Source organism: Ipomoea nil, unplaced genomic scaffold, assembly GCF_001879475.1.
Source record: "Ipomoea nil cultivar Tokyo-kokei standard unplaced genomic scaffold, Asagao_1.1 scaffold1421, whole genome shotgun sequence".
In the NCBI taxonomy this organism is placed as follows: Eukaryota; Viridiplantae; Streptophyta; class Magnoliopsida; order Solanales; family Convolvulaceae; genus Ipomoea; species Ipomoea nil.
The window spans coordinates 4,600,001-4,625,646 of record NW_017617849.1 but is presented as its reverse complement, the minus strand read 5'-3'; the positions used below and the strand labels follow the sequence as shown (position 1 = coordinate 4,625,646).

The following is a 25,646-nucleotide window of genomic DNA, read 5'->3' as shown; positions in this document are numbered from 1 at the left end:
TACTGGGGTTCAAACTGAGACCTCCACTGAAGTTCAAACTTGAGACCTCTCATTTGAGGGACCACAGTTATATCTACTCGACCACAAGGCCTTTGACAAACTTTCACTAATTAATCACCAAATTATTTAACCGAATTAACAACAATTGCCCTACTCTTGGAATGCTTTGACTGCCATACATAATAAACAACGAAGTTTATGTAATAAATGTGTTTGGAGAACATATATACAAAAATAGAAGAGAAAGCATAGGCAAATTAAAGGAATGAGTCATTTTTAGCTCATCACTCACACATGTTTTGTACTTTGCTATCATTAACCGAATTCATTATATGTAAAATTAAACCATAACGTACAAATAAAGACACCCATTACTATTTGAGCTTAGAAAGCTTGCAAAAAGAAAACATTAAAGATTGCTTCATAACTTTTCATAATAAGCACAAAAGAGAAAAGGAAAAGGAGACAAATTAAAGGCCAATAAAAAAGGAATTTTCAAAACCATAGTGGCCATCATGTGCGAAATAGATTAAGTTCAGCATGTAAAATGTGTAAAGGAATAATAAACAATACAAACTTGTAGGTCGGATCCATCAACATGATCATCTACTACTTTTTTTTAAAAAAAAAAAATACGGGTAAATTCACAGTCACTACTTAAAATCGAATGTGCATTGGGTAAACTCCGCTCTTGTGTAATGGTTCATAAGCCACACAAGAAAGGTAAACTGCATTATGAAGACCCTAAATACGAGAATCATGCTCCACCCACTTGGCTACCCTTTTTGGAGCAAAATTTTACTATTTTTCTCATGTGTAATAGCATATAAACCATACATGAGAGATAAGTCGTACTAAGAAGACCATGTGGACAGGCTCAACTGAGATAGTGAATTTTTTAACTTTCTCCTCTTGAATTATGATTTAATAGCTGAGAAAACGAAAATAACAAATTAATTTGAAGGTTAAAATATGTTATTGGTGTTAAAAGTGTGTTTGAAAAAATTAAGTGTTAATTAAATTTACATCATGCTCAGAAGAGATTTTCTACCGTTGGAGAGTAAAATCAATAGCAAAAAATATAAATTGAAATATCATTAATATTTGTTATTATTACCTAATAATCATTAATATTAATATTTTTTTCCTAATAGGGAGGAAATAAGAAAACCAACCGCCTATTAATATTTTGAAATTAGTTTTTAATTTTAAATTATTAAAATATATTAAAAATTATTTTTAAAAACTTTGTTAGTCGACAATAAGGAGTACATTAAACTTTCAATTTAATTACACGATTTTGAATTATACAAGAACCAAATTACACTTTTTGAGTTAAATGATCTATTATTCAGCAACTTTAAACTAGTATTATAATTTATAAATAATTGCTGTTGTATTCTCTTAACTGTTTAATTTTTAAAAAAATTATAATTCAATAAAATTTTGACGTAAATATTAATGGCAGTGATGAAGAATGAATGCTTTTAAAAATCTTTATTCTATTACCGATATATAATAAAGTAGTATAAGTAAGGATATTATTATAAAATTATTATTAGGGCATATTTTTAATTTTTGATTTATCATGCCACTCACTAGTGTGTAGTGACCACAATACTGCAATAGGATGATAGAAGCACGTGTAGAAATTTCAGTGACCCCACAGTTATATTCCGCGCGCAATCACGGCAAATTATATCGTGCACCATTTTGCGCCTTTGATCCAAAACGATATCGTTTTGTACCTTTTTTACGTGTTTGTTGTTAATTTTTTTAAAACAAATTCATGTTTCGAATATACAAATTTTATAATAGAATACACAGAATTTTATATCTGAAAACACATAATTTTATAACTGAATATACATAATCTTTTTTGAAAAGATAATACACATAATCTAACATAATACATAATATACATAAACTATTAACATAATACACATAAACTCTTAACTCTTTAAAAAAATCCATGTTTCGAATGTACAGAAATATATAATAGAATGTACAAAATTTTATACCTAAAAACACATAATTTTATAACTGAAAATTCTCATGTTTCGAATGTACAAAATTATATAATAGAATGCACAGAATTTTATACTTGAAACTAACAAAACAACTCGTTTTGAAGGTGCAGGGTGCACATTGCTAATTTGCTATGTACACCCTGTTGCACGATATAACGATTGCGCAATCACCTTATCCACTAGTTTAACGCATTCGTAGATTTTAGTTTATTAAGGTCCAAATTATTACACGACCAAAGATTGACTTGAACTTGGTATTATGTCCACTGCGGTCTGCAATCACAATTATATAGAGGAAAATCATTTTCAGTTCATTAATAATTCCATATTAATCGTTTTAGTCCCTATTATTTCATTACAATAAATACTTTTAGTTTTGGGTAACCCCCTCCTTCAGATTAAAAAAAAAAAACAATAAATACTTTTAACTTTTCAAATAAGTTACGATTTTAACTTCTATTTTGTTTCGGTAGTTCATTTACAAAATAGAAGATTGAAGCCTTCCCTCTACAAAATATAAGATTGAGCCTTCCTTCTTCAACTGTGGTACAATGTTCTTGTCTATTGTATAAGCTCATGATTTTTTTTTTTCTTTCAATACAAACAAAAAAATAGCAAATCAAAAGAAAGATTATACAAATCTTTATTAAATCAACATATCATGTCGGCTAATGCTATATTGTCATAAATAAGGGATTACATCTTAAAAGTTTGTAAATAATGAAGTGCATAATTATGATGATGAGTCATTATAAATTGATAAGTGATCAATCAACATGTCACATCAACAATATTGTCATAAAATATGCAATTAAAGCTGTGATAATGGTTGAACTCAATTTTAATTTTTTTGTCATTTTTGTCTGGCCACAACGAGAAATGATAAAAATATAAAATAAAAATTAAGTGATCACCAATTGACAACCACCCAAATACCCCAGCCGGTGAGCAACTCACACCCATGCATGATTTGCTTCCTTTCTCCGACGAAACCCCGAACTTAATGAGTCGACTCGAGACGAGACTGTGATTTTTACGGCCTATTGGGGATTCGAACCCTGTGCTAAGGACAATGACAGTAACAAGAATTGGCAGGATATGATGTTGTTTCAACTATGGCAATTTTGCTCCCAGCATTTTGCGTACAGAATCTTTGGCTAAATCCAAGAACAGGAGTATCTAGCATGATCCCCTTTGCCTCACCAAATCTGAAAACATTGAAAAAACCCGGTTAAAATTTTAGCGGTACATAGAGACACCGTGTCGTCTACTACTATTTAGTGCTTGCTTTTTGGCCCCCCCGGCTAGCGAGTTTCTACCATATTTAGCTTTATATCTGGTATGGTAGGAAATACTTGTCAACTTCCTGTTGAGAATGAAGGCAAGACATCTGCATTGCCACATAATGTTGGTGACTCACAACTGGGACAACAGTTTTGGTAGTCAATTTCAAAGGATTTCTCGAATCTGGGAAGGCCTTCTAACACCCACTTAAAGTTATGAGATTAGGAAAAATAAATAAAAAATGGCATCACCTTCAAGCTTCAATTCACGAAATCCACGTGTGCAAGAAGAGATATTCCGCAACTTAATTCATGGGTGAATGAATGTGTTTTGTGTGTAGCAAATGTTGTAGATAGGACAACTTACATGCAAAACCGGCACCATTACAGTGACACTTCTCCGGTTCTCCCTATTTGAAAGCAAGTTCTGCACAATACGCAAACAACAAGATCAAATTATCTCTATCAAGGGAAAAAAGATCAAATTCTGCATCCCCGGTTAGCTGCAGTTACTGGGAGTGGGAAGAGCTTCATATCATATCATGATATGATTCTATTTCATGGACCACAGAAATATAAAGGGAGCATACAGCAAGAAGATAGGCACTACTCAATGTACCTCCTTTGATAATAATGTAATAGAACAAAAGATATTACATGAGCTTTCACATAATGTTACCATATAACGGTCCCCGACAGTGATGATGACAAATAGCTTCCACTTCCCCAAAGGTAACCTAAGTTGCACTAGAGATGAAGACATGACATTTGCACGATAATGCTGTAATTGTCACCCGAATGTACCGTGGCTCCTACATCCCCATTTCCATATAAAGTGGTGTTTCATCATGTTCAGTAACATCGATAACCTAAACAATGATAATCCTGTCATCATTTCTGTTGGGACCTGAATCAATGCCTATGTGCAATCAGTGACTGAATAATTCCAAAGTAATAACTAGCAGTAATTAATACCCAGAGTTCACAACCCAAATTGGACCTTAAAATTCCGCAATTCCAAGACAGGCAAGATTTTATGTGGCAAAAATGAAGCAAGTACAACTATCCATCAAATTGATCAAAGGATCTTTTAATCACAGTAATCATATGCTAGAAAAATCAGGTAAGAACCAGAAGGCACGCACATATATATTAACACGGTAAAAACACCAATAAAGACAATGCTCTTTTAAAGTTACGCTTTAAACAGCAATAAGATTGGAGACAAAACAAGATGCACAAACTACCAGAACCAGCAAAAAGGAACAGGCCACGTACAGACGCCTCTGGGACAATGCATTCAATTTAATCAAGTTGCACCATTATTGGGGTCCTATAAGAAGAGGCAAAATTTAACCCCGCCATTCACAAAATATCTATTTCCTACAGATAGAAGGTTGGGAATCATGTGGTGCCTAAGTGTTCCACGTTGGCCATTAAGCGGTTCAAACCTTGGAAACGACCTCTCTGCAAACAGAGGCAGTTTTGTGTACTTCACCAAACTTTGGATGTTGCAGGACAGTTGCATACTAGAGCCAACCATTTGAAAGAGAATATACATAAATTTTTGTACAAAACCAAGACACATGATAGGCCCACGTAGTGGAAAGGCCACAATATTTTCAGAATTGAAGCCCCACATCATAGGATACAACATTTATAAGATGAAAAGGATACAAGATTTATAAGATGAAAAGATGTGAAGTAGTGATTCCCCTTTGATCAATCATTAACAATCTATATGAAGTAAAGTATACCAAGAGAAATTTTGAGCCTCCTGATGAAAATAATGAATTGAAGGACAACACTGTAGTCCACAGCTCAAATAAACCTGATATATGCTAGTCATCGCCTAGCTTGTTGAAGTTGGCCTATATAGAAGCCTAATAATCAAGGAAATTTACAAGCATTTTAGCCCATGTACTTTAAATAAGATTGGCCTTCCATTTGCTACCCAGACTACTATTTACAGTTCAACTCCCCAGGAACCATATTGCTTAATTTCATTAGGATTGTCCAGAACACCAAATAAGGATGATGAGCCTGTATGATAATGATTTTACTTAATGAATGTGAGGCTCTAGAAGCTAACTGAAAACTAAGCCATTTGATCAGCAGAAAAAAATTACAGAATATTTGACAATTTCAGATGCAAATTAAAGAAATACCTCCATGGCTGAGTTTCCACTAGTAAGTACTAAGGGGATTGGGATCCTGTGCGAATAAACTCCTTAAGACCATATTTTTTAGGGCACCTACAAAGTGGGCTTACTCTGATCAATAGCCCAGATGAATCACACTGTGCCATCAGTCAGAAAAATATTGAAACAGTTGCTAACGCTAATTTCTGCATCCTGATAAGAAAAGGTCAGCTTACTTAGGCTTAATTTGAATTTGGTTCTCAAATTCATAGATTTAGTGCACAACTTTCATTTTTTTCACTGCTTGAAACAGTGATTAGGATTGTTCCAATAAATTTAAAATCTTAAGAGTTATAATTGAAAGTGTCTTCTGAAAACTGTCAGGTCTAGCACTATAGCCAAGAATTCAAGGATTTTAGTCACTTATATAATCAACACATCATCTGATCATCATGTATTCTAGTAGTGAACTTATATCTTCAGTGTTCCAAAGACTAGAACAAACACACAATTCAATTGGAAACTTTAAGGATTGCCCAAACTCTGGACATGATAACCATGACTGGAAGAAGCCGCCAGAAATTTGTCATAGTTAGAGAATTATGAACAATCTTGAGCATTAAAAAGCATCAGTTATAAAACATCTAAGTCCATGCAGCCTCAATCCCCAGCTCAAAACTCACTTGTCTACCAGAACTGGAAATTTTACACCTTTTTTTAATGCTACCCATCCTGTCATATCCATTGCCAATTTTACTACTCATCAGTTTTAATGCTAAATCCACATTCCCTGTTTTCCTTGTAGCATTTATCAAAAAGCATAAACTCTGTCTGGAATTTCTCAACCACAACCAAATGATTCTATCAGCTAACTTGTAGGCCTCTTCAATCTGGCCAGCCTAGCACAAAACGTTAGTCATATATTCAAAAGCATTATCTAGGTAAATACCCATTGGTGCCAGCTCACCCAAAATCTTAAAAGCTCTAGCCACTTTGCAAGAAAGACAAAGCGCAGCAGATAATGAAGCAGCTACTTGATTGTACTATTATCAATCATTGTATCCCACAATGTCAATGCCTCTAAAACAAACCATTGATTAGAATTGTGTATATACACAGAGTTTGCTCACAACCTTAGCTTCTTGTTTTGTTCTCCTGAAAAGCATTAAGACTTTGTAAATCTTTCCACTTTAAACTAAGGCATCTATTAGTGCATTATAACTATAAGAATCAGAAGGACTCCTCTTCTCACAAATTTCCTCAAAGAGCTTTTTAGCCTCACCTACTCTCCCTATCTTCCCAAGACAATCAATTAAACTTGATTGAAATATGGCACTGACAGCTATATTGTTATTTGACAGTACTCAATCCCCTCCTCCAATCTCCCACACATGGAAGAACGGTTTAAAACAACCCCATATGTAAATTCAACAGGCTAACACCCTTTGTTATCCGCTCATGCATTCTATCAAAAAGCATCATTGTTTCGTCCAAGTTTGAAATTTTCACATATGATTTAATCAAGGCAGTATAAATCACAGCATTTGGTCTACAACCCTTCTTGAACATAATTTCCAAAACAGCATGCCCCTTAACAAGCTTACCATCTCCATAAAGCCCTCAAATCACTAAACTATAAGCATATGATGGCACATCTTACACTTTTTTTGCACCATTTCATGATAAAATCACAGGCAATAATCAAAATCCCACAGATAATAGCATGCCCAAATTAGGGTCGCATAAGTAATCTGATCACTGATCAGGATCCACATTTCTCAACTCCATATCTATGAACCTCCCAAAAACATCCATAATTCTATTTACATCATTACATGCAGATATAATCGCTATAAAAAACGCAAAGCATTCATATTATGAGCATACCCTCTTTGCTTCCCGGCCCAATAATATAATCCATAAACCGTATCAGTATTTTAAGAAAGCATGTCGAACGTCAAGAAAAATACAACAAAATTGGCTGATAACCTGAGCAGGACCTCTGTATGCGAAGAATGCAGCAATGGTGTGAAAGGGGTTTTTGAGGATTTCCCACGTTATAGACAGTGAGTGAACAGTGGTGATGGGCGCTGATATTCTTACTCTTTTTAAATTTTTTATTCAGGGTTGGGAGACCATACCAGTAAGGTTCTATGGTCTAGCGGTTAGGACATCGGACTCTGAATCCGATAGCCCGAGTTCAATTCTCGGTAGGACCTTTTTTTCCTTCTCCAAATTTATCTTCTTCACCCGGTGGCCCGTTCGCCATTTTCCATTTTTCCTTTCAGGTTTCTCTTCATCCTTTGTCTCTTTCTTCTGAAATATGCATTTGAGAAGCAGGCAAAAAGATCTTTGTTGCTTTTTTCCCATGAGGGAGGTGTGGACATTTTGCACTCCGGATTTTATATGTTGTAACATTTTGGTTGCAACTAATTCAATTAAATTTTTTTAAGATAATTTTATTTTGTGTAGTATTGACTTGATTACAAGGTAGTATATATTTTATACTTTCTCTATTTGTTGCAGTTCAAAGAGTAATACCCCATCACCAAGATTCGACCTTGTGATCTTACTTCTAGAAAAGCCGCACAATATGTCTGGTAAGATAATTTTATTTGACTTAACATTTTTTTATAATCACAAATCATTTTAATAATCTTAAATTTAGTAAAATTTAAGAACATTAACACTAAACATACCATATAAAAATAAACATGAGGCAATTTTGATAAGAAAATTATAAAGGTGAAAACTGCAATCCTTTTTAAGTTGTGATCTTTTTGATCTTTTACTACTTATTTCCTTCTAATTCTCATGTATATACAATGCTTTATGAGAACCAGTTCCATCGTAAAACATGTATGTATATACAAAGTGGGGGGTAACAATAATAATATTATTACTTGGGGCCATACCCAAAATAATGCGTATAATGGTTCAATAAATAAATAAATAAATAACAAAGCCCAACTAATAAGGTATGACTAATATTGGACTCAATATGATCAAAACACAGGTCTATGAGTTAGATGTTAACGCAAGTAATTACCAAGATTTGAGTATTGTAATGAACCAATTGATAATGTCCAAAGGGGATACATGAGGTCCATTTAATAGTCTTGACCCATTTCCTTGCTATCAAGTATCAAGTGTGTGGTATTGGTTATGGCAAATTATTCTGTGGAATCGTATCCACCTTTTTAAGGTGATCATAGTTCCAAAATTGTTCATAATTATAAATAGAGTTTTTTGCACTTTTAGTCCCACGACTATAGTGGCACTAGCAGAATTGATCCACGACTTTTAAACCTTGTAATTTTAGTCCACGACTATTGATTTTTTTTGCAAAAATGGTCTTTCCGGTCACTTTTCCGTCAAAATTTCACCGGAAAAAAAAAATCTTCATTTTTAGCCGGGTTAAAATTGACATTTTACTTATCTCAAAAAATTAAAAGAAAAAAATTGATATTTGACTACATACAATATTACTGGGCGGCGGAGTTCCTGGAGCAGGCAGGGCTATCAGTAAGCGGCGGAGCGGTCGTGGCGTTCCCCGGGCTCCGGCAGCAGCATTGGAGTGGTACATGTACTCCGCCGCCTGGGGCAGTAGTATGTAGCCCAGTAATATTGTATGTAGTCAAATATCAATTTTTTTCTTTTAATTTTTTGAGATAAGTAAAATGTCAATTTTAACCCGACTAAAAATAGAGAATTTTTTTTTCCTGGTGAAATTTTGACGAAAAAGTGGCCAGAAGGACCATTTTTGCAAAAAAAATCAATAGTCGTGGACTAAAATTGCAAGGTTCAAAAGTCGTGAATCAATTCTGCCAGTGCCACTATAGTCGTGGGACTAAAAGTGCAAAAAACTCTTATAAATATATAGTTTAAAAATTATAAACATAGAGTTGTGAACATAATTATGAACATATAATTCTGTAATTATGAATATAGAGATTCAATAATTGTGAATATAAAGTTCAAAAATTATGAATATATAGTTGAGTAATTATGAACATAGAGTTCTGTAATTGTGAATATAGAGTTCAATAATTATGAATATGAAGCTCAAAATTTATGAAATATAGCTTTATAATTATGAACATATAATTCAGTAATTATAAATATAGAACCGTGTCCACCTTACAAGATGGACACGGTTCAACAACATAACGATTGATTAGTTACTCTCCCTTCTTGGTTAGATCATCTCCAACCCAACGCCATATCACCAAATCGCCAAAAAAAATTGGCGTAAAGCGGCAAAAGAAGGGCTCCAATGGGACAGCAAAACACCAAATAATTTGGTGTTGATGAACAGTATCGCGCCATATATGGCACAACACTGTTCATCCATGCCATTTTCTGTACCACTTTTTTCTTCTTATTTTGCCCCTACTTTGCCCTTTATCGTCTTTTATAATTCCTTTTGTATCCTTTTTAGTTTTTATATGTTTACATATTTTGTTAAATATTTAAACATAAATTGTATATTATTTTTAAAAAATTATATCATTTGAAAGATCTCATTAAGACGATTAAAACAATATTAATATTGAATATACTTTTGGTGGGGTGCTAGTGCTAGTGGCGGTGGCGATGATGGTGGCGGTGGGGCTGGTGCTGGTGGCGGTGGGGGTGGTGGGGTAGTGGTGACGGCGACGACGGTGGTGAAATATGAAATAAATTTAATTGGGGGTAAAATAGAAAATAGAAACTTTAGGCTATTATTGAAAACTCAAAAATAGCCTAATACCAGGGGCAGGTAATATTTATTACCTTATTTGGGGGAATGGGCTATTGCTAGGAATATTATTCCTGGTAATAGAAACGGTTACCAAACAAAAGAATAAGTCCTGGGAATGCTATGTCATTCCCGGCCTATTCCGTGAACCAAACAGGTTATAAAGGAGTTAGGGGAAAAAATATATACAATTTCATGAAAAATGCACAAAGTAGGAATTTAAAATTTATTGTTTGGTACGTGTGAATAAAATTACGAGTGAAACTTACCACAACAATATGCCTACATAAGCAATACCCAATTAAGCTATTTCAAACTACTAAGATTGTGGTTACGAGTTCTTCATATCACCTACAAAAAAAAAAAAAAAAAAAAAAAAGGAATAAGGTTTAAATTGGCCACTGAACGTAACCTGAAAATGCAATTAGGTCACTGAACGAAAAAAAAATGCAATTAGGTCACTGAACACTCCAAAAATGTGTAATTTCACCTGATTGCAGGTTACCCTCAATTTTAGCAGGTTATCTGCTTACGTGGCAGCTGAGTTGGCCATTTTAATAAATTTTAATAATAAATTTTTATTTAAAAAAATTTTTAAAAAATAAAAACGACTTTATTTTATTTTTTATTTAATTTTTTCAATTTTTTTATAAAATTTATTATTAAAATTAATTATTAAAAATTATTAAAAATGTCAAATTCAGCAGCCACGTAAGCAGGTAACCTGCTAAAATTGATGATAACCTGTTATCCGGTGAAATTGCATACGTTTGGAGAGTTTAGTGGCCTAATTGCACGTTTTTGGAGTGTTCAGTGGCCTAATTGCATTTTTTGTTCGTTCAGTGACCTAATTGCATTTTCAAGTTACGTTCAGTGACCAATTTGAACCTTATTTCAAAAAAAAAAAAAAAAAAAAAAAAAAAACTTGACGATTGTGTGTGTGTGTTATGTACCAACCCAAACAGTACAGTAATTAATTACAATCTCCGTTAACAGCACCTTGCATTGCATCGCCGATTCGCCGCATTGGATTGAACTAGAACAGTAGAACGGTACGAGCAGCCATCAAAACGAACAAAGAAGGTAACAAGGTGCCACAGATCCACTGGCACCATTATTTTCTTTCTCATTTTATTCTTATGTATCCTCTGCTTCATCCTCGTCAAAATCTTCGGACTTGGACTCAACCTGGTACTTCTCACAAATACTTCTCTTTTGTTAATTTTGTTTCCGTTTTACAGTGCCCCGTTGTATATTTTGCACAATTTTCAGTTGTTTATAATATCCATTTTCTGGCCGGAAGAGGTTAATTAAAGTTCTGATCTTTAGCTGTTCCGATCCTTTGCTGGAAATCTGCTTATAGAATGAGGGGTTACCCGTGTTTTTCATTTCCCTTATTTTTCGTTTCATTTGGGTTAGGTAAATTTTAACTTTTTTTTGTATGACGGTGCCAGGCTTGTCACTTGTGAAAGAATAAATAAAAGATGCCCATTTAGAATTGAATTTTAGTTCATAGCATTAATAGAGTACGAACTGGAGGAATGTTATATATATGGAGATGGAAGTTTTGACTGTCAGATAGTGATTTGTACTGGAAATTTTATTGTGGAGGGGCATGTTTAGTTGGGTGTTTAATGCAGTAAAATTACGTAAGCTTGACGATTGTGTGTGTGTTTGGCATAACTCATTCACAAGTGGTAGATGGGATTAGCATAATTAGCTTATGAGCTAGTTTTCTCTAGACACAATACACTAACTTATGAGCTTTCTTACGGTATTAGGAAATCTTGTCCGAGCTGTCCAAAAAAGGGTATCTTGATTACTATCCTAATGATGTGATTTGAGTTGTTGCATATCCTAGAGCCATGATAGGGAACTTCTTCTAAACACATTGAGAAACATTGAAAGCAGATTGAATATATTGTTTCTATTAAGTATGATGTTAACTTGTCGATCTCTTGCTTTTATAAATTTGGATAACCACCTGAATGAGATTTGCCCGTCACAATTAGAGAAGCACGTTCATTGTGATATATATATTCTTGATATGTTTTAGAACATTAATGTTGTGATGGAGAATTGTTGGAACAAGGATAGGTATTTAGTAATCGTGTCTTAGTCGTTCAAAGCATTGGATTGTTTAATTTGATTGAAGAAAAGGATATGTTGATTATTATCCTAGTAATGTGATTGATTTGTTGGCTTGTTGCTGGACTCCACGTCGTTTATTGGATATTAAAGTTAATGATCATTGTCATTAGATCGAGAGCAACTATACGCTTGATAATGAAATGTATGTTACTTTAGGTGACCACTAATGTCTTAGCTAACTTCTCTCGCTAGCATTTACAACCTTTTAGTCCTACAAACATGTGGAGTTAATAGTGCCAAAGTAAAAGGTAGTGCTTAGTAGGTGGTGCTATTTATTATCCTCATTCATTGCACCTCAAATCATAGATAATCGTCGGTGCAAAAACTATTCTTATACTTTATTTGCCAGTTATCATGGCCTCTAGGCAATCAACAAGCTTCAATTACCCTTTTCTTTTCCTCCTTCAAAACAAATTAGTAATTGTTTTAATTTATTTGACTATAATAATCATTGATTATCTGCGCAATGAGAACTTCTTCACTTTTCTTTTTGGCACGACTGTTTTCCTCTATCTGGGTTCCCTCGTATTATTGAAGTTAATTCTTGTTTGTTACATATTCATTTTTACTGTTTAGATGACAGCTAAGAGGCTCAATTCTTGTACCTGTTATGATGTGAAATTCTTAAAGTAGAATATTTTTTTTAGAATTGCATGCTGGCCACATAAGGCATGTACCTCAGATGTTAAAGGACATCATATCACTCATTAAGAATGAAGAGCCACTACCTAGGATATATGCTGGAAGACATCATTCTGACATTTTTACTTCTAACATAAAAGAACACAAGTAAAACAAAAAGTAGCAGGTTTCATAACTTCCAACTGAAGATCATTCTTGTTCACCATTAAAGTTCTCATTTTTGCATGTGTCTTGTCTTTTCCATATAATGACAGATAATTAAGCATTTCTCTGTCAAACGAAGATCCAAACTGAGTTCTTGAGAAGATTTGTAGTTGGTTAGTCGCTAGTATCAGGCTATGAGCCATAAATTTATACTCCATATCTGCTATAACTGAAATTTTGATTTGATTATAACACGTCTTGTTCGGTAGGGGACTAATTGATTATATGTTTGTATCAGGAAAAACAGATGGATAACTTAATCTGGAGAGATGTGGACCTTTAAACCTTATTAAACCTTAACTTTTTCATGTGTAAACCAAGAATAGAAATTCTTAATATGAGGTTGCAGATTAAGATGTTCAACCTGGAATGATATTGACACAGAGAGTGATCTCTATATTAATGTTGAAAAAGAGCTTGGTCTGATAATACCAAGGGAATTAAATTGGCAGGGCAGGGATTGATTTCTGATTTGGATATGCTACCTAACATTACAGGCCTTTATTATTGTTGTATATATTGTGAGATTATTTGATTGTCAATTCTAATTTCTCTGTCTTCTCCATGAAAATATAGTTTAGAAAGTCTTTTCCATGAAAATTAAGTTTAGCAGGCATTTTCCTAGTTGGTAGAATAAAGTATCCTTAGATGTTATGTTTCTCTTGATTTTATATATATGCAAGGGCAAGATCATGTGAAAATGGTCCCATGTGCGAATATGTGGACTCTAAAAGTGCAACGCGCAAAACTTCAAAGTGGACACGCTCCTTTACATATCATAAGGTGTACACGTTCTCAAGTGTAATTTTATGTGGTGTATGTCCATACCTGAGCGTGTATTCTCTTATGATCTCTCTCTCTCTCTCTCTCTCTATATATATATATATATATATATATATATATATATATATATATATATTGAGAGAGAGAGAGAGAGACTTGCATTTCTTAATCTTCCATGCAGAATGTAGATGTTGTCTTATGTATACATAACTCCTCTTAGGTTTGTATTTTATCTTAACTGAAAATCTAAATTGATAAAATGCATATTTATGTTTTTATGTTTATATATTATATGCTTAAAATGCTCTTATGTGTATGGAGTCTATTATATGTTTAACAGCACGTCCATGTCCAAAGTATATCACCTCACTCGGAAAAAAAAAAGTACGATAAAATTTACGAGTTATAAACTAATAATGGCAATGAAGATTGAAATTAAGATGATCGCACAGTTGGTTCTTGGGTGGCAAATTATAAGTAAAGATGCAATAAGATTGTGGCCGGGTGTTTCACCGTGCGGTGGCTCCTTGTGGACACCAGACTTTAGTCCTTCTACCTAATGAGTCTTTGAGTTATCGTGATTTGCACCTCCAAAATTTTGTCATAGTCAAGGTGCATGTGGGGTTCTCGAAGCAATGAAATATTAAACAAGACAGTTTTATTGATAATAATAACTCAACATACAACAAGGTACCATGTCTAAAATACAATCTTAAACGGAAATAATACATAGTTGAACTATGAAAAAAAAAAACAAAACAGATGCTTAGTATCCTAAACCAGGCGTACGCCATGCACGCCTGCTTATTCAAACTAAATTAACGATGAACCAAGAAATGAAAGAAGCTGATAACGTCATCAATGGCGAGCGGGCGGAGTTGGTAGGCCGCCACCCGCCGCAGGGACCTCGAAACCGGGGTTAGGGATGATAGTATCATCATTACCGGGAATATAGGTGGAACCGGCGGCAGCATTTCCACTACCAATAATGTCGTCGATGGGGTTGATGGCTCCAGTTCCAGCGCCACTTCTGCCGGTGACGGGGTTATAGTTAAAGGGATCTACTTTCTTGTGAGGGACAACGACACGGCCAAACCCAGGAATAAGGACAGTTCCGTCGTAGAGAAGAAACTCAGGCTGTTTCTTGTCCGCCACGTTCTTGGAGTCGGCGTTTGGCATGCCACGCCCTGCGAATGCAGGGTGTGAAGAGGAAAGTACGAGGATGGAAAGGAAAGCACAGATGAAACGAAGGGTTACCGCCATTGATGAAGCTTGAGAGAAGACAGAAGAGTGGATAAGTGCAGGATGAGCAAAGTGATGGGAGATTCGGTGAGAATATATAGGGGGAAAAAGAATTGAAGATGGTAGTTGGGTGGGAGTTTGGCGGTGATTAAAGAGATGGTGTTCCACAAAGACTATATACTGATGAATTGGAGAGTGGAGATGTTAGCTAATTATTTGCCCTACCTTTAATGGTACAACAAGAATTTATCATGTTTTACGTGTTTTTTGGTTCTCAATATCAGCTTTCAACAGCCCATAAATGCTCTCATTCTTTTCATCCCATATATCCATGCATGATCATCAACTTCGATCCTTTCGTGGTTGCATGTATGTTCTCTTTACAAAAAATTTTAGTTACCATGTACGTATTACATTACAAGTTTGACTCTCAGTAGGGGTGACCTATTGACCTTCTTGGTTTGAGGCTCTAAGTTTGTTCAAGATAATCTAGGCTGATTTACTTATCATTTGTTGGTTAAGGTCACAGAGCGGGATTTATGCCGTGCACACTCTCAGGTAGTCGATTACAGTTTTCTCTAGTCCAAAAAAGTATGACTAGGGATAACCCAACCAAATTAGTTACAAGTTTAATTCCCAACAGAAACAATCAGTTGATTTATCTTTTTATAATCTTTTATTAGTTAGGGTCACAAGGGCGAGATTTTCTTGTCACCAATTATAGACTTATAGTGAATGCGCGAGAGACATAATAGAAAAATTCATGCATGGTGTTGTTGAAAAGTATGAGGAATTTAGATGAGTAGAAACAGTTTGGACAGAATATCACTCACCAAACTTATTAACATCCATAAATGTTCTCTTTCGTTTCTTCTCCTTTGTTTGGGCCGACAGGTATACATCATCATCAATGTGTCCATATGACAGAGGACTAAATTTGGTAAAATCAGCAAAGTTTTACGGAGATTAATGAAGCAATTCAGTAAAACATAGAAAATATTTGCAGTCCCTCCAGCAGATGCCACAAAAGAAGTAAACATACATTCACTATTTGGCATAGAGGACATGTGAGAAAGATAGAACTATATAATATATTACAACAACAAAGGTAACCTTTTTAACCAGATTACAAATTATGGCCATGGCCTCTCTTCACAAAACCTGGGCAGTTGAACCAAGGAGTTAACCCTCGTGACGCCTTCCAATCCTGACCAGTAATTCTCATCTTCTGCAACTACACGTTCTTTGTTCGATCCTGTTTCTGCTGCTACTCTTTCGGTTTCTTCTGGTGCTCTGACCGTGAAGTTTCTCTGCATGGATGGCTCTGAGGTCTGCCCATCATCGGATTCTGCAGCATTGCCGGAATGGTTGCTCTGCAGGGTGGCAGAAGAGAAGCATTGTTCATCATAATCAGATTCAGAGTCCATCTTCCCATCCAAGAACAAGCAAACTACAGCACAATCGTCCATCTTTGATGTTGGGTACTTGGTTTTCCATTCCCGGGCTGCAGATTCTACAACGATTCTGGCTGCACCTGACCTTGAAGGAGATGATGACACTATCTCCACAACTTCTTCATTGCTCAGTACATCCCAAACCTGCAATAACTCGCGTTCAGATATCACAAACAATGACAAAAATCCCTTTCTTAAACACTCTTTAAGACACAATCTCATTCCTTTGAAAGCAGCAAACCAAACAAGAACATTAACAACCTCATACTAGGTTTTTGTTTTCTTTTCTGGGTACAACTAAGTAATTGCAACTAAGCAGAGAATGGGTACAACCAAAAATTTTCAGGAAGGGAACTTACACCATCAGAAGCGAGAACAATGAACTTGTCTCGATCAGTAAGGACCCGATGAGAAAATTCAGGAATAGAAATGACTCCATATTCCTTCAAACAAAAATCCCCAAATGCTCTAGCCATTGCTAAGCCAGGGGCATCATCAAATGGCAACCAAACTCTTTGCACTTCGGGCTCATCTTGCAATGCAAAAACCCGACCTTTACACCGTTTTATCCTCTCTGCTTCCTCTATTCAAAACAAAAAAATGTCCCAGATCATCAAAAACTATTCACATAACGAGCCTGTAGAATAAGAAGTTTAATACGAGCGAGGAGTATACTAGGTAAATCAGGCTTCAAATCAACAGTCAACTGAATAGCCACCATTGAGTCATTGCTAGCTTTTGATGCCAAAATTGCCCGAGAATCACCAATATTCCCCATGAAAAGATTTGATCCCTTACAACCAAACAACAAAAGATACAATCTTAATAAAAACAAAAATGGACTTGTGGATACTTATGAAGGGAAATGTAGGACAATATTAACTAATAGAAAAAACGAATAAGAAGACGATCAAAAGAACAAGCTACTTCAATTACCTGTTTCACGATAGTAACTGCAGTGCTACCACTGCAAAAGCAATCTAAGTTAGGGTGTGACCTCAGTTCTTTGTCCATGGCCTTGTATGATTTAAGGAACGCTTCCCTCCACAAAGAGTCCACTTTATCCTCCACATCGCCTGCCTTATGAGGATCAACAACATCCAATTTTGGGTTCCCATTGCAGCAATTAGCACCAGACCCATCGTACTTTGTCTCACAAGGCTGCAGATATGATAACAGTTTCAGTGGCAGTGCATCCCTCACTTTCCGAGAAACCATATGACCATATGGACCATGGCCATCAAAGACGCCACAAAAAGTTACATCTTCTGCCATAAAATCCTGCAAAATATATAGAAAGGACAAAACTTTCAGTCCCCGGAAGTCATTAAAGAACATCATTGGCAGGGTAGGAGAACGGAGAACCTACTTCCCACACAAGCATGGCATCCTGATTTATGCCCTTGCGCCCCTGCTGAGTGAATATACAAGAAGTGCGGCTCCTCCCGTTTGTGAAAATCCGAGTATGTATAGAAGACAAATGGTGCAGTGTAGTGACAGAATCAGAAAATGTCCTCGTCCTCTTTCGCCCAAACATGCTTATTCCCAAACACTCGGGAGAGCCTCTCTCCCCATTGCTCCTATTACTACAAGTACTCTGGCTACTGCTTGAGACACAACCCCCCATTTGCTTATGCACAGAAAGAGACCATCTACTTTAACTTAACAACAATGCTCTTCTTCTTGAAGAAACAGATCTCAAAGCAGTTTTTCACAGTTTAATTTACAGTTATTGACTAGAAAACTGCCAGAGTGCCAGACTTTAAAAATTCCAATACAGCAAAAATGGTTCCTTTGAACTTAAATTATACTTTATCTTGGTCAAATGCCAATCCACTGGATAAGAAGTGGGCAGATAACCAAACCACCTAAACAAAACAAACCAGTAATTAATTAAATTGTGTAGTCATTACAAATATTTATTAAAAAAAAGCACATGAAAATGAAATGCTGCAAGAATAGAAAAATAAATAAATCAACCAATACTTTGATTCAAAGATCTTGCATGTGAGCAGGTAGTTTGATACTCTCGACGAGGCTGTCTTGAGCACTTGTCTTCTAATGGGAATCTCAACTATACAAATCAAATTGAGAGATTTTATGCAAACATGTTCCCACCTTCCAATATTAGCTAAAGCCAAAGAAGACCACAAAAAGGATGAAATTCTGGGTGAAAAATTAAGGAACACACCATAAGACAAAGGCTGATAACGACCTAACACTCTAACAGTAAGCAGTCAAACCTTCTTGCTTTATCCTATTAACTTTCCTAATTTTGTTAATTTTTTTCTCTCAAAAACAATGGCTAATACCACTATACCAGTACTACATAGTTCAACATCAAAATAAGGAGCCAAATAAGAACATAAGGTTGCTTTTACAGGAGAAATTATTAGCCTTGGATACATAAAATGAAATTGCATACACACTCACACCAGTACTTAGTATATCACATGAAAATGAAGAATTCAACCATAAACGTGAAATCAAAATGCTGTAAAGCGAAAGAGGGAAACACTGAACAGAAAAAATGTCAAATTTCAATGATGTTGAAATAAAGTGAAGTCTGCTTTCAGACTTGAAAATTTTCCCCTCTTGATAGACTCGAGAAAACGTAGAATGGACTAAACCAAAAACACTCGAAAAAAAAAAAAAAAAAAACAAGCAAACAAATGAAATGCAGAAAGGTAAAGAAAAGCAGTGGATTTGTCAACATTAAAGTCTTATACGGACCCCCGAAAGCATAGCAAGAACAGATCAAGGCCAATCATTTTGAAATGGAAAACGAAAAATAGAATTTTACCCAGAAACAGCAGTATAATACTAGCAGGAAAAACAAACAGTCATTTTTTGGATTTTCATTACGACATTTGAGGAAAAGATTACATCTTTAAATAGTTTTAAAGCAGGGGACAAACATAAATGTACCTTGAACTTCAGTAGTAAAAACCCAGACTTGCAAAAATGGAGATCAGAGAATCTTTATGAATGGAGAGGACAAACAGTGATGGGTAATATTCATTTCCCAGTTGTGAAAAAAAAGGCTACTTTCCGGGACAATGGGGTGTTAGAATGTTAGGTGTGGTTTTGTTGGGAAGCACGCAGCGGTGAGTTGGAGACAGACAGTTCCGCTGCGCCCCGGCGGAAATGGTGGTGGTGCTGCTGGCGGCGATGGCGGTGGGCAGAGATAGATATATACATATCATTAACGCCTTTCCTTCACGTTATTCAAGACTTGACTCAACCTCTCTCTTCCTCGCGCGTAATTCATACCTATCAACTTCTTTCTCTTTTCCCATTTGTCTACGATTTTTTGTATAATTTCACTTTGATCCCTCTACTTTTAATCATTAGTATTTGGTACTTATAGTTGTGTGGCCTTTCTTTTTTTTGAAATACTTATAATTCTTTAGAATGTAATATCTGTTCTATATTTTTTTCAAATATTTTTTATTCAAATAATCTAAGTCTCCACCATCAAAGTTTGATCTTATGAGTTATGACTATCTATTTAGAATAGTAATTGGGACACCATCACACTTGTGATTAATTACATTTTTTTACTAAACTTATTACACCTATTTTGGTTCGTGAAAAATAACTGATAATGAATTAAATTTAATTTTTATGAAAAATAAATTACTTGAAATATTAATTCTTTATTGTTTGGTTAATGAGAAAAATTTATTGAATATAATTAGTATAAAGACCCCTCTATTTTTTGGTTATGTGGCATAAAATAACCTAGTATAATGTCTCTTTTTTGTAATTCTCTAATTACCCCTCTATGTTAGTACAATTCCATGTTAAAAAAAAAAAAGAGACTAATTACTCCTATCTTTTTTAACTTAAAATTGATGTTTAACATGTCTCTTTCGATTATAGTGTCTTCTTTTTCTACTTTCAACACACAACATCAATCAATAGGTTAACCTTAATCAAATATGTTTTCTTAAAACTCTTTATCTATTTTATTACTTTCATTATGCAATTATAAAATTATTTACAGCGTGTTACATAAATTTTCAAAAGCAAAATTTGAATTTAATAATAATAATAACAATAATAATAATAATAATAATAATAATAATAATAATAAGCATGTGTATTTTGAACTTTATGCTATTTATATATTCATTTTCAATCTCTATGTATACCAAATATTTGAATTGAAATTCTCAATAATTCTATTCATGCAAACTAAACACTGAAATTTAAATAATTATCCCTTTATTTTCACATTATTCATCAAAATTACAATTCATTTCTCACCTAATTCATTTCATTCGATCAACGCCCCATAAAATTAATAGAGATTTGCGTTATTACTTCGTATTATTTATTTTTGTTTTTTTTTTAGTAAAAAATAACTCCAAAGTCCAAACTAGTGTCAAGCTTTTTGGTACATCAAACTCATGTCAGGTTAGTTTAAAAAAAAAAAAAAAAAAAAAAAAAAAAAAAAAAAAAAAAAAAAACCCTCATGTCAGGTTAGATAAATGGCACAGTGTGACCCACGCGTTTAACGGCGATGTCAAAAACGGCCGCCTCTACTGACAAGTGGCAACAATAAATAATTAAGTAATCGCCGAAATGCCAAATCAGATCAGAAATCTAACAAGACATGACGTGGCTATGTGGCATCATGCCAATCGAGTGAGTCCAAATATTTAAACACCAAAATTTAATTGTAATTATTTGACGAATAATCCTATCATCCTATGTACACATGAAAATTTTTAAGGCTGGAGATTACATTATTTTTGTAGTTATAAGAAATACATAATTTTCTTACCACGAGAATTAGTTTGAGTATGATATAAACTTAAATGTGTCACAGTTAGAGTCTGCTTATAATACCTCATGATCTCACTAAAAGAAAAAAAAAAAAAAAGAACTAAATTATTTTCTTTAGTGTAATTTATGAATGTGTGGCTTTTGAATAATTAGTTTATTATAAATGACAGGGCGTTTGGTTCACTGTAATTTTGCTGTAGTTGATTTGCAATTCAATGGATGCCTCAATTACGTTGTTTGGTTGGAGGGAATTGTAATTCCACAAAATTGCAATTCCCTCCTTTTGTTGAATTGCAATTCATGTGGTACCCCCATGAATTACAATTCAATGAATTTGAGAAGGGGAAAACATATGAAATGACACTACTACCCTTAGTTGTTATTACTATTATTATTACACAAGGGTATTTTAGTCTTTATATCACTTCTTTCCTTCCCAATTCCAACGTAATTTGAATTCCTACTTTATTCTCACCTTATTTTTTTCTCACCGAATTACAATTCTTTTCCCCCCTAATTTCTTCATTCCAACCAAACGCCCCGTGAGTGAAATATAATTAATGCACAACTTCATATAATGGTGGGAGGTTTATTAAAAAAAAAAAAATCTTTTAAAAAGTTAACCACTAATCAAAAGTTGTTTTACTACTCCTTAATCCCCCCTCCCCTATTTGGTTTCAATTTTCTAAAATTGACCTTTTTTCCATTTGGTGAATGAAAAAGTGGGGGCAAAAGGTGAAAAGATTGAAATTAAAAATGGAAGATGAATTTTCATATTTAACAACCCCATATACTTCTTAATTTTAAAAAGGGATTTTAAAATATAGTATTAAATTTCCTTTCAAAAAAAAAAATATAGTATTAAATATGCAATTTTTAAAATTATTTAAATAGAACTTTTATGCCACCCATGACCCATCTGTATTAAATGCTCTTACATTGAAAATTTGAAAAAAAAAAAAAAAAACTAATTTAATAATGCTTTGAGTTCAATTAACCAACTCAACTGCTTTCACATCACTCTAACACATTTTTAATTAGAGCAATAATATATGAATTCCAATTTGTTATTAATTTAAGAAAAAATAAGTTATATTTTTATTCATTTTTTCTCTACTATTAAGATTCGCAATAAAAAAACTTACTCTATAAAAATCATATACATAATTTTCCTTTCAATTCAAACAAGGGGGGCCACCACAACAAAAAGTTAAAGGAAAAGGTGAATATGTGGGTGTTAAAGGTAAGCTATTATTGACTGCTTTTCCAACTTGGATTTGAGGTAAATTAAAACACAAACATATTATACACTGCCTTTAGTTCGTTCATATCCATCATTTTAATAATTTTTATATTAAATTGATGCTTACACCAACATATCTTTCACTCACTAGACACATGCAATCATCATAGGAGACATCATTGTTGTTGTTCATTTCAATTCTTTTTTATTACAAAAAAAAAAAAAAAAAAAAACAAAGCTGGATAGATTTATTTTTAATTTAAAAAGAGAAGAAAATTAAAGAAAAGAAAGATGCTACTTTAGACTTTAGAGGACCTAAGAGGCTAAGACGGGCTGTTGCATGGTGATTAATCATAATTAGCATAATCATGCTCGTGTATATAATAATTATATATTCATATTACATGTTAAATGTATATTATATTGCATAAATATAAACAATATTAAAAGTGATGCTTGGGTTATGGCACAATTACTAATTTAGTCTTTTGTTTAGAGAATTACTACTAGGTCCCGATCCTAACTCGATAACTGACTTGGAAGTTCAATTAAACAATAAGATAATTTTTAATGGATGAACTGTCGAGCTGGTAGCTTGGCCATATACGTCTAAGTATATTCAACGGTTCAAATGATGTCAAAGTTAGTTACACCTAACGAATTTTAAAATGATTCATTGATTATATAGATTTTACTCAATTTAGTATGAAATATTTTGAATGAATAAGTAGTCAAGAACCAAACTGGAAATTATGTCATAATTGTGAAACTATTTTGGATATTAACTCAATGAGACATTATACAAACCCATTCATTACCTATATATGTCATCTCAATATATTTAGCTTTTCACTTATTTGCTATGTATTATTTAAGCAGTGAAGTTCGTCCTTAGCGTTAAGGTTTCATTAAAAATTATCAACACTTCACTTAAAGTTCGTCCTTAGGAATTTAAATTTACACCGCAGACACAACTAGGAAGAACAGTTTTTTTTTTTTTTTTTTTTTTAATAAATAATATAGTACAATTACTTTTGAGCAAAGGGATTATCAAAGCCCATGTAACAAACCAATTAAAAAATGGTGGGCTTTTTTGGGGTGAACTTTTATTGATTTGATCATTTAATAAATACTCTCATAGTCTTCCATTATAAATTGGGCTTGACTGGTGTACCGTTCAGATAAAACCGTGGGCCTTCCGTCATAGCCCTGTAACTTCTACATCAATCATTATATCGTGGATCAGGATGCCCTGTCCAATACACAAAATTCATATATTCACAATACGCATATATATATATATATATATATATATATATATATATATATATATATATGTGTGTGTGTGTGTGTGTGTGTATTCGACCAGTATCTATAGTGTAATGTAGATCCTGGTCCACGATATAATTTGCCCCTTTATTCACTGGGCATAAAATATGGAGCAATATCCCTAAAATGAGTAACCAGCATTAGTATCGGTCAATAGTTATGTCATGGACCCGGGTCCATCTTACACGGTGGATTCAGATTAAAATACACAATTTATATATCAAATGCTCACAATTTACATATTGAATGTTTACAATTTAAAATGAGTAACCAGCATTAGGATCGGTCAATAATTATGTCATGGACCCGGGTCCATCTTACACGATGGATTCGGATTAAAATACACAATTTATATATCAAATGCTCACAATTTACATATTGAATGTTTAAAATTTAAATTGCGAACATTCAGTATGTAAATTGTGAACATTTAGTATATAAAATTGTGAACATTCAGTATGTAAATTGTAAATATTAAATATGTAAATTGTGAACATTTAGTATATAAAAATTGTAAACATTCAATATATAAATTTTGAATTTGTGGATTCGGGTCCACCTTACAAGGTGAACCTAGTCCATAGAATAATTTGCCAGTATCGGTCACGAATTTGATTTTTTTTATCAAATAAATTACATAAGAGTTTTTAAATGTTATTTACTTCTTTTTATATAATTTGTGAATTAGTACCTAAAAATGATGTTTATTTAATGCAACTCTCAAATAATATTAACCGATTTTTTTTGAAAAATACTATGGATCTATTTGGTAACGTAGTTAACTTATCAACTAATTTTAACTTGCTTGACCACTATTAGCTATTTGAATTGGTTAAACAATCAATGAGTGTTTGATTAATTAGTTTTTTTTTTTTTTTTGTATAACTTATTTCTTCAAAACACTAAAATTCAAAAAGTTGCTCAAATCAGTTTTTTCGATTAATTTTTTGAGAAAGTCATTTTGCATGTAATCAGTTAACAATTAATTTACCAAACATTTTCTATGTTTATTCTCATATTCTACTCCCAATTTTTATTTATACACACAAAATTTTGATGTACATACTTGTATTGGAATGAATATGAAAATTTTAATTATGAGTACTTACCACATTATGAATTATTCCGTAAAATTTAATGAGTAAAATTTTGGAATATATGTAGTAGAATTTTTTTTTTTTTTTTTTTAAAGGGTGTGAGGAATTGAAGGGTGATATTTTGACAGTTTGACCGGCACATGCAGGTCGGCAAATGCTGCTGACAGCCTAACTCTTGTCGCTGGAAGTCTAGATAGTAGATAAAGATCAAATCCCTCCTGACACCCCAACTCCCACCACGTGCCATTTATTTGATACTCCTCCCTATTGCTGAAAAAGAAAATAAATACTAATAAAATAGAGTACGATATGATATTGTAGGATTTTACAATATCATTATATTGTTGACGTTACTATCAACATGGTGCGACGTGAAAAATGCACAACATATTTATGCCAGGACTCAATAATTTAATCTATCAGCTCAAAATCTTCCAATTTCCCAGTCCCAATAGGATTAAACAAATGATGTTGCTTTCTGTTTGATTCATACAGCGCCACGAGTTATCCGC

General features: G+C 33.6%; 2 protein-coding genes, 1 long non-coding RNA gene, 1 other non-coding gene and 1 pseudogene across 7 annotated transcripts; 2 read left to right on the top strand and 3 right to left on the bottom strand.

Annotated features, from left to right (window-relative positions):
- Window positions 1-2,740: 2,740 nt before the first annotated feature.
- Window positions 2,741-7,331, bottom strand: LOC109187322 (annotated as a pseudogene).
- Window positions 7,332-7,601: 270 nt separating this feature from the next.
- Window positions 7,602-7,673, top strand: TRNAQ-CUG. The gene has a single exon. It is a non-coding gene; the product is annotated as a tRNA-Gln (tRNA).
- Window positions 7,674-11,190: 3,517 nt separating this feature from the next.
- LOC109187342 lies at window positions 11,191-13,621 on the top strand. The gene is made up of 2 exons (XR_002055269.1): window positions 11,191-11,386; window positions 13,431-13,621. It is a non-coding gene; the product is annotated as an uncharacterized LOC109187342 (long non-coding RNA).
- Window positions 13,622-14,611: 990 nt separating this feature from the next.
- LOC109187323 (putative cell wall protein) lies at window positions 14,612-15,299 on the bottom strand. Its single transcript, XM_019337509.1, has one exon. It carries the CDS (start codon window positions 15,236-15,238, stop codon window positions 14,834-14,836), a length of 405 nt encoding a protein of 134 aa, XP_019193054.1. The 5' UTR covers window positions 15,239-15,299; the 3' UTR covers window positions 14,612-14,833.
- Window positions 15,300-16,165: 866 nt separating this feature from the next.
- LOC109188436 (probable protein phosphatase 2C 52) lies at window positions 16,166-19,944 on the bottom strand. 4 transcript variants are annotated; one of them, XM_019339121.1, is made up of 7 exons: window positions 19,600-19,944; window positions 18,658-18,837; window positions 18,041-18,539; window positions 17,608-17,952; window positions 17,347-17,464; window positions 17,031-17,254; window positions 16,166-16,815 (listed from the first exon to the last, which is right to left on the bottom strand). In XM_019339121.1, exons 3-7 carry the CDS (start codon window positions 18,296-18,298, stop codon window positions 16,351-16,353), a joined length of 1,410 nt encoding a protein of 469 aa, XP_019194666.1. In that variant the 5' UTR covers window positions 18,299-18,539; window positions 18,658-18,837; window positions 19,600-19,944; the 3' UTR covers window positions 16,166-16,350. The 4 variants fall into 4 exon arrangements, with proteins under 4 accessions (XP_019194666.1, XP_019194667.1, XP_019194669.1 ...); XM_019339122.1 differs by having other exon boundaries at window positions 18,658-18,802; XM_019339124.1 differs by having other exon boundaries at window positions 18,658-18,745.
- Between the last annotated feature and the right edge of the window lie 5,702 nt (window positions 19,945-25,646).

Coding starts and splice junctions, on each gene's coding strand:
- LOC109187323 (XM_019337509.1), bottom strand. CDS start 15,238: ATGGCGGTAACCCTTCGTTTCATCTGTGCTTTCCTTTCCATCCTCGTA.
- LOC109188436 (XM_019339121.1), bottom strand. CDS start 18,298: ATGGGGGGTTGTGTCTCAAGCAGTAGCCAGAGTACTTGTAGTAATAGG. Junction 17,465..17,607: donor CAGTTACTATCGTGAAACAG/GTAATTGAAGTA, acceptor TTTGGTTGTAAG/GGATCAAATCTTTTCATGGG. Junction 17,255..17,346: donor TTTGAAGCCTGATTTACCTA/GTATACTCCTCG, acceptor TGTTTTGAATAG/AGGAAGCAGAGAGGATAAAA.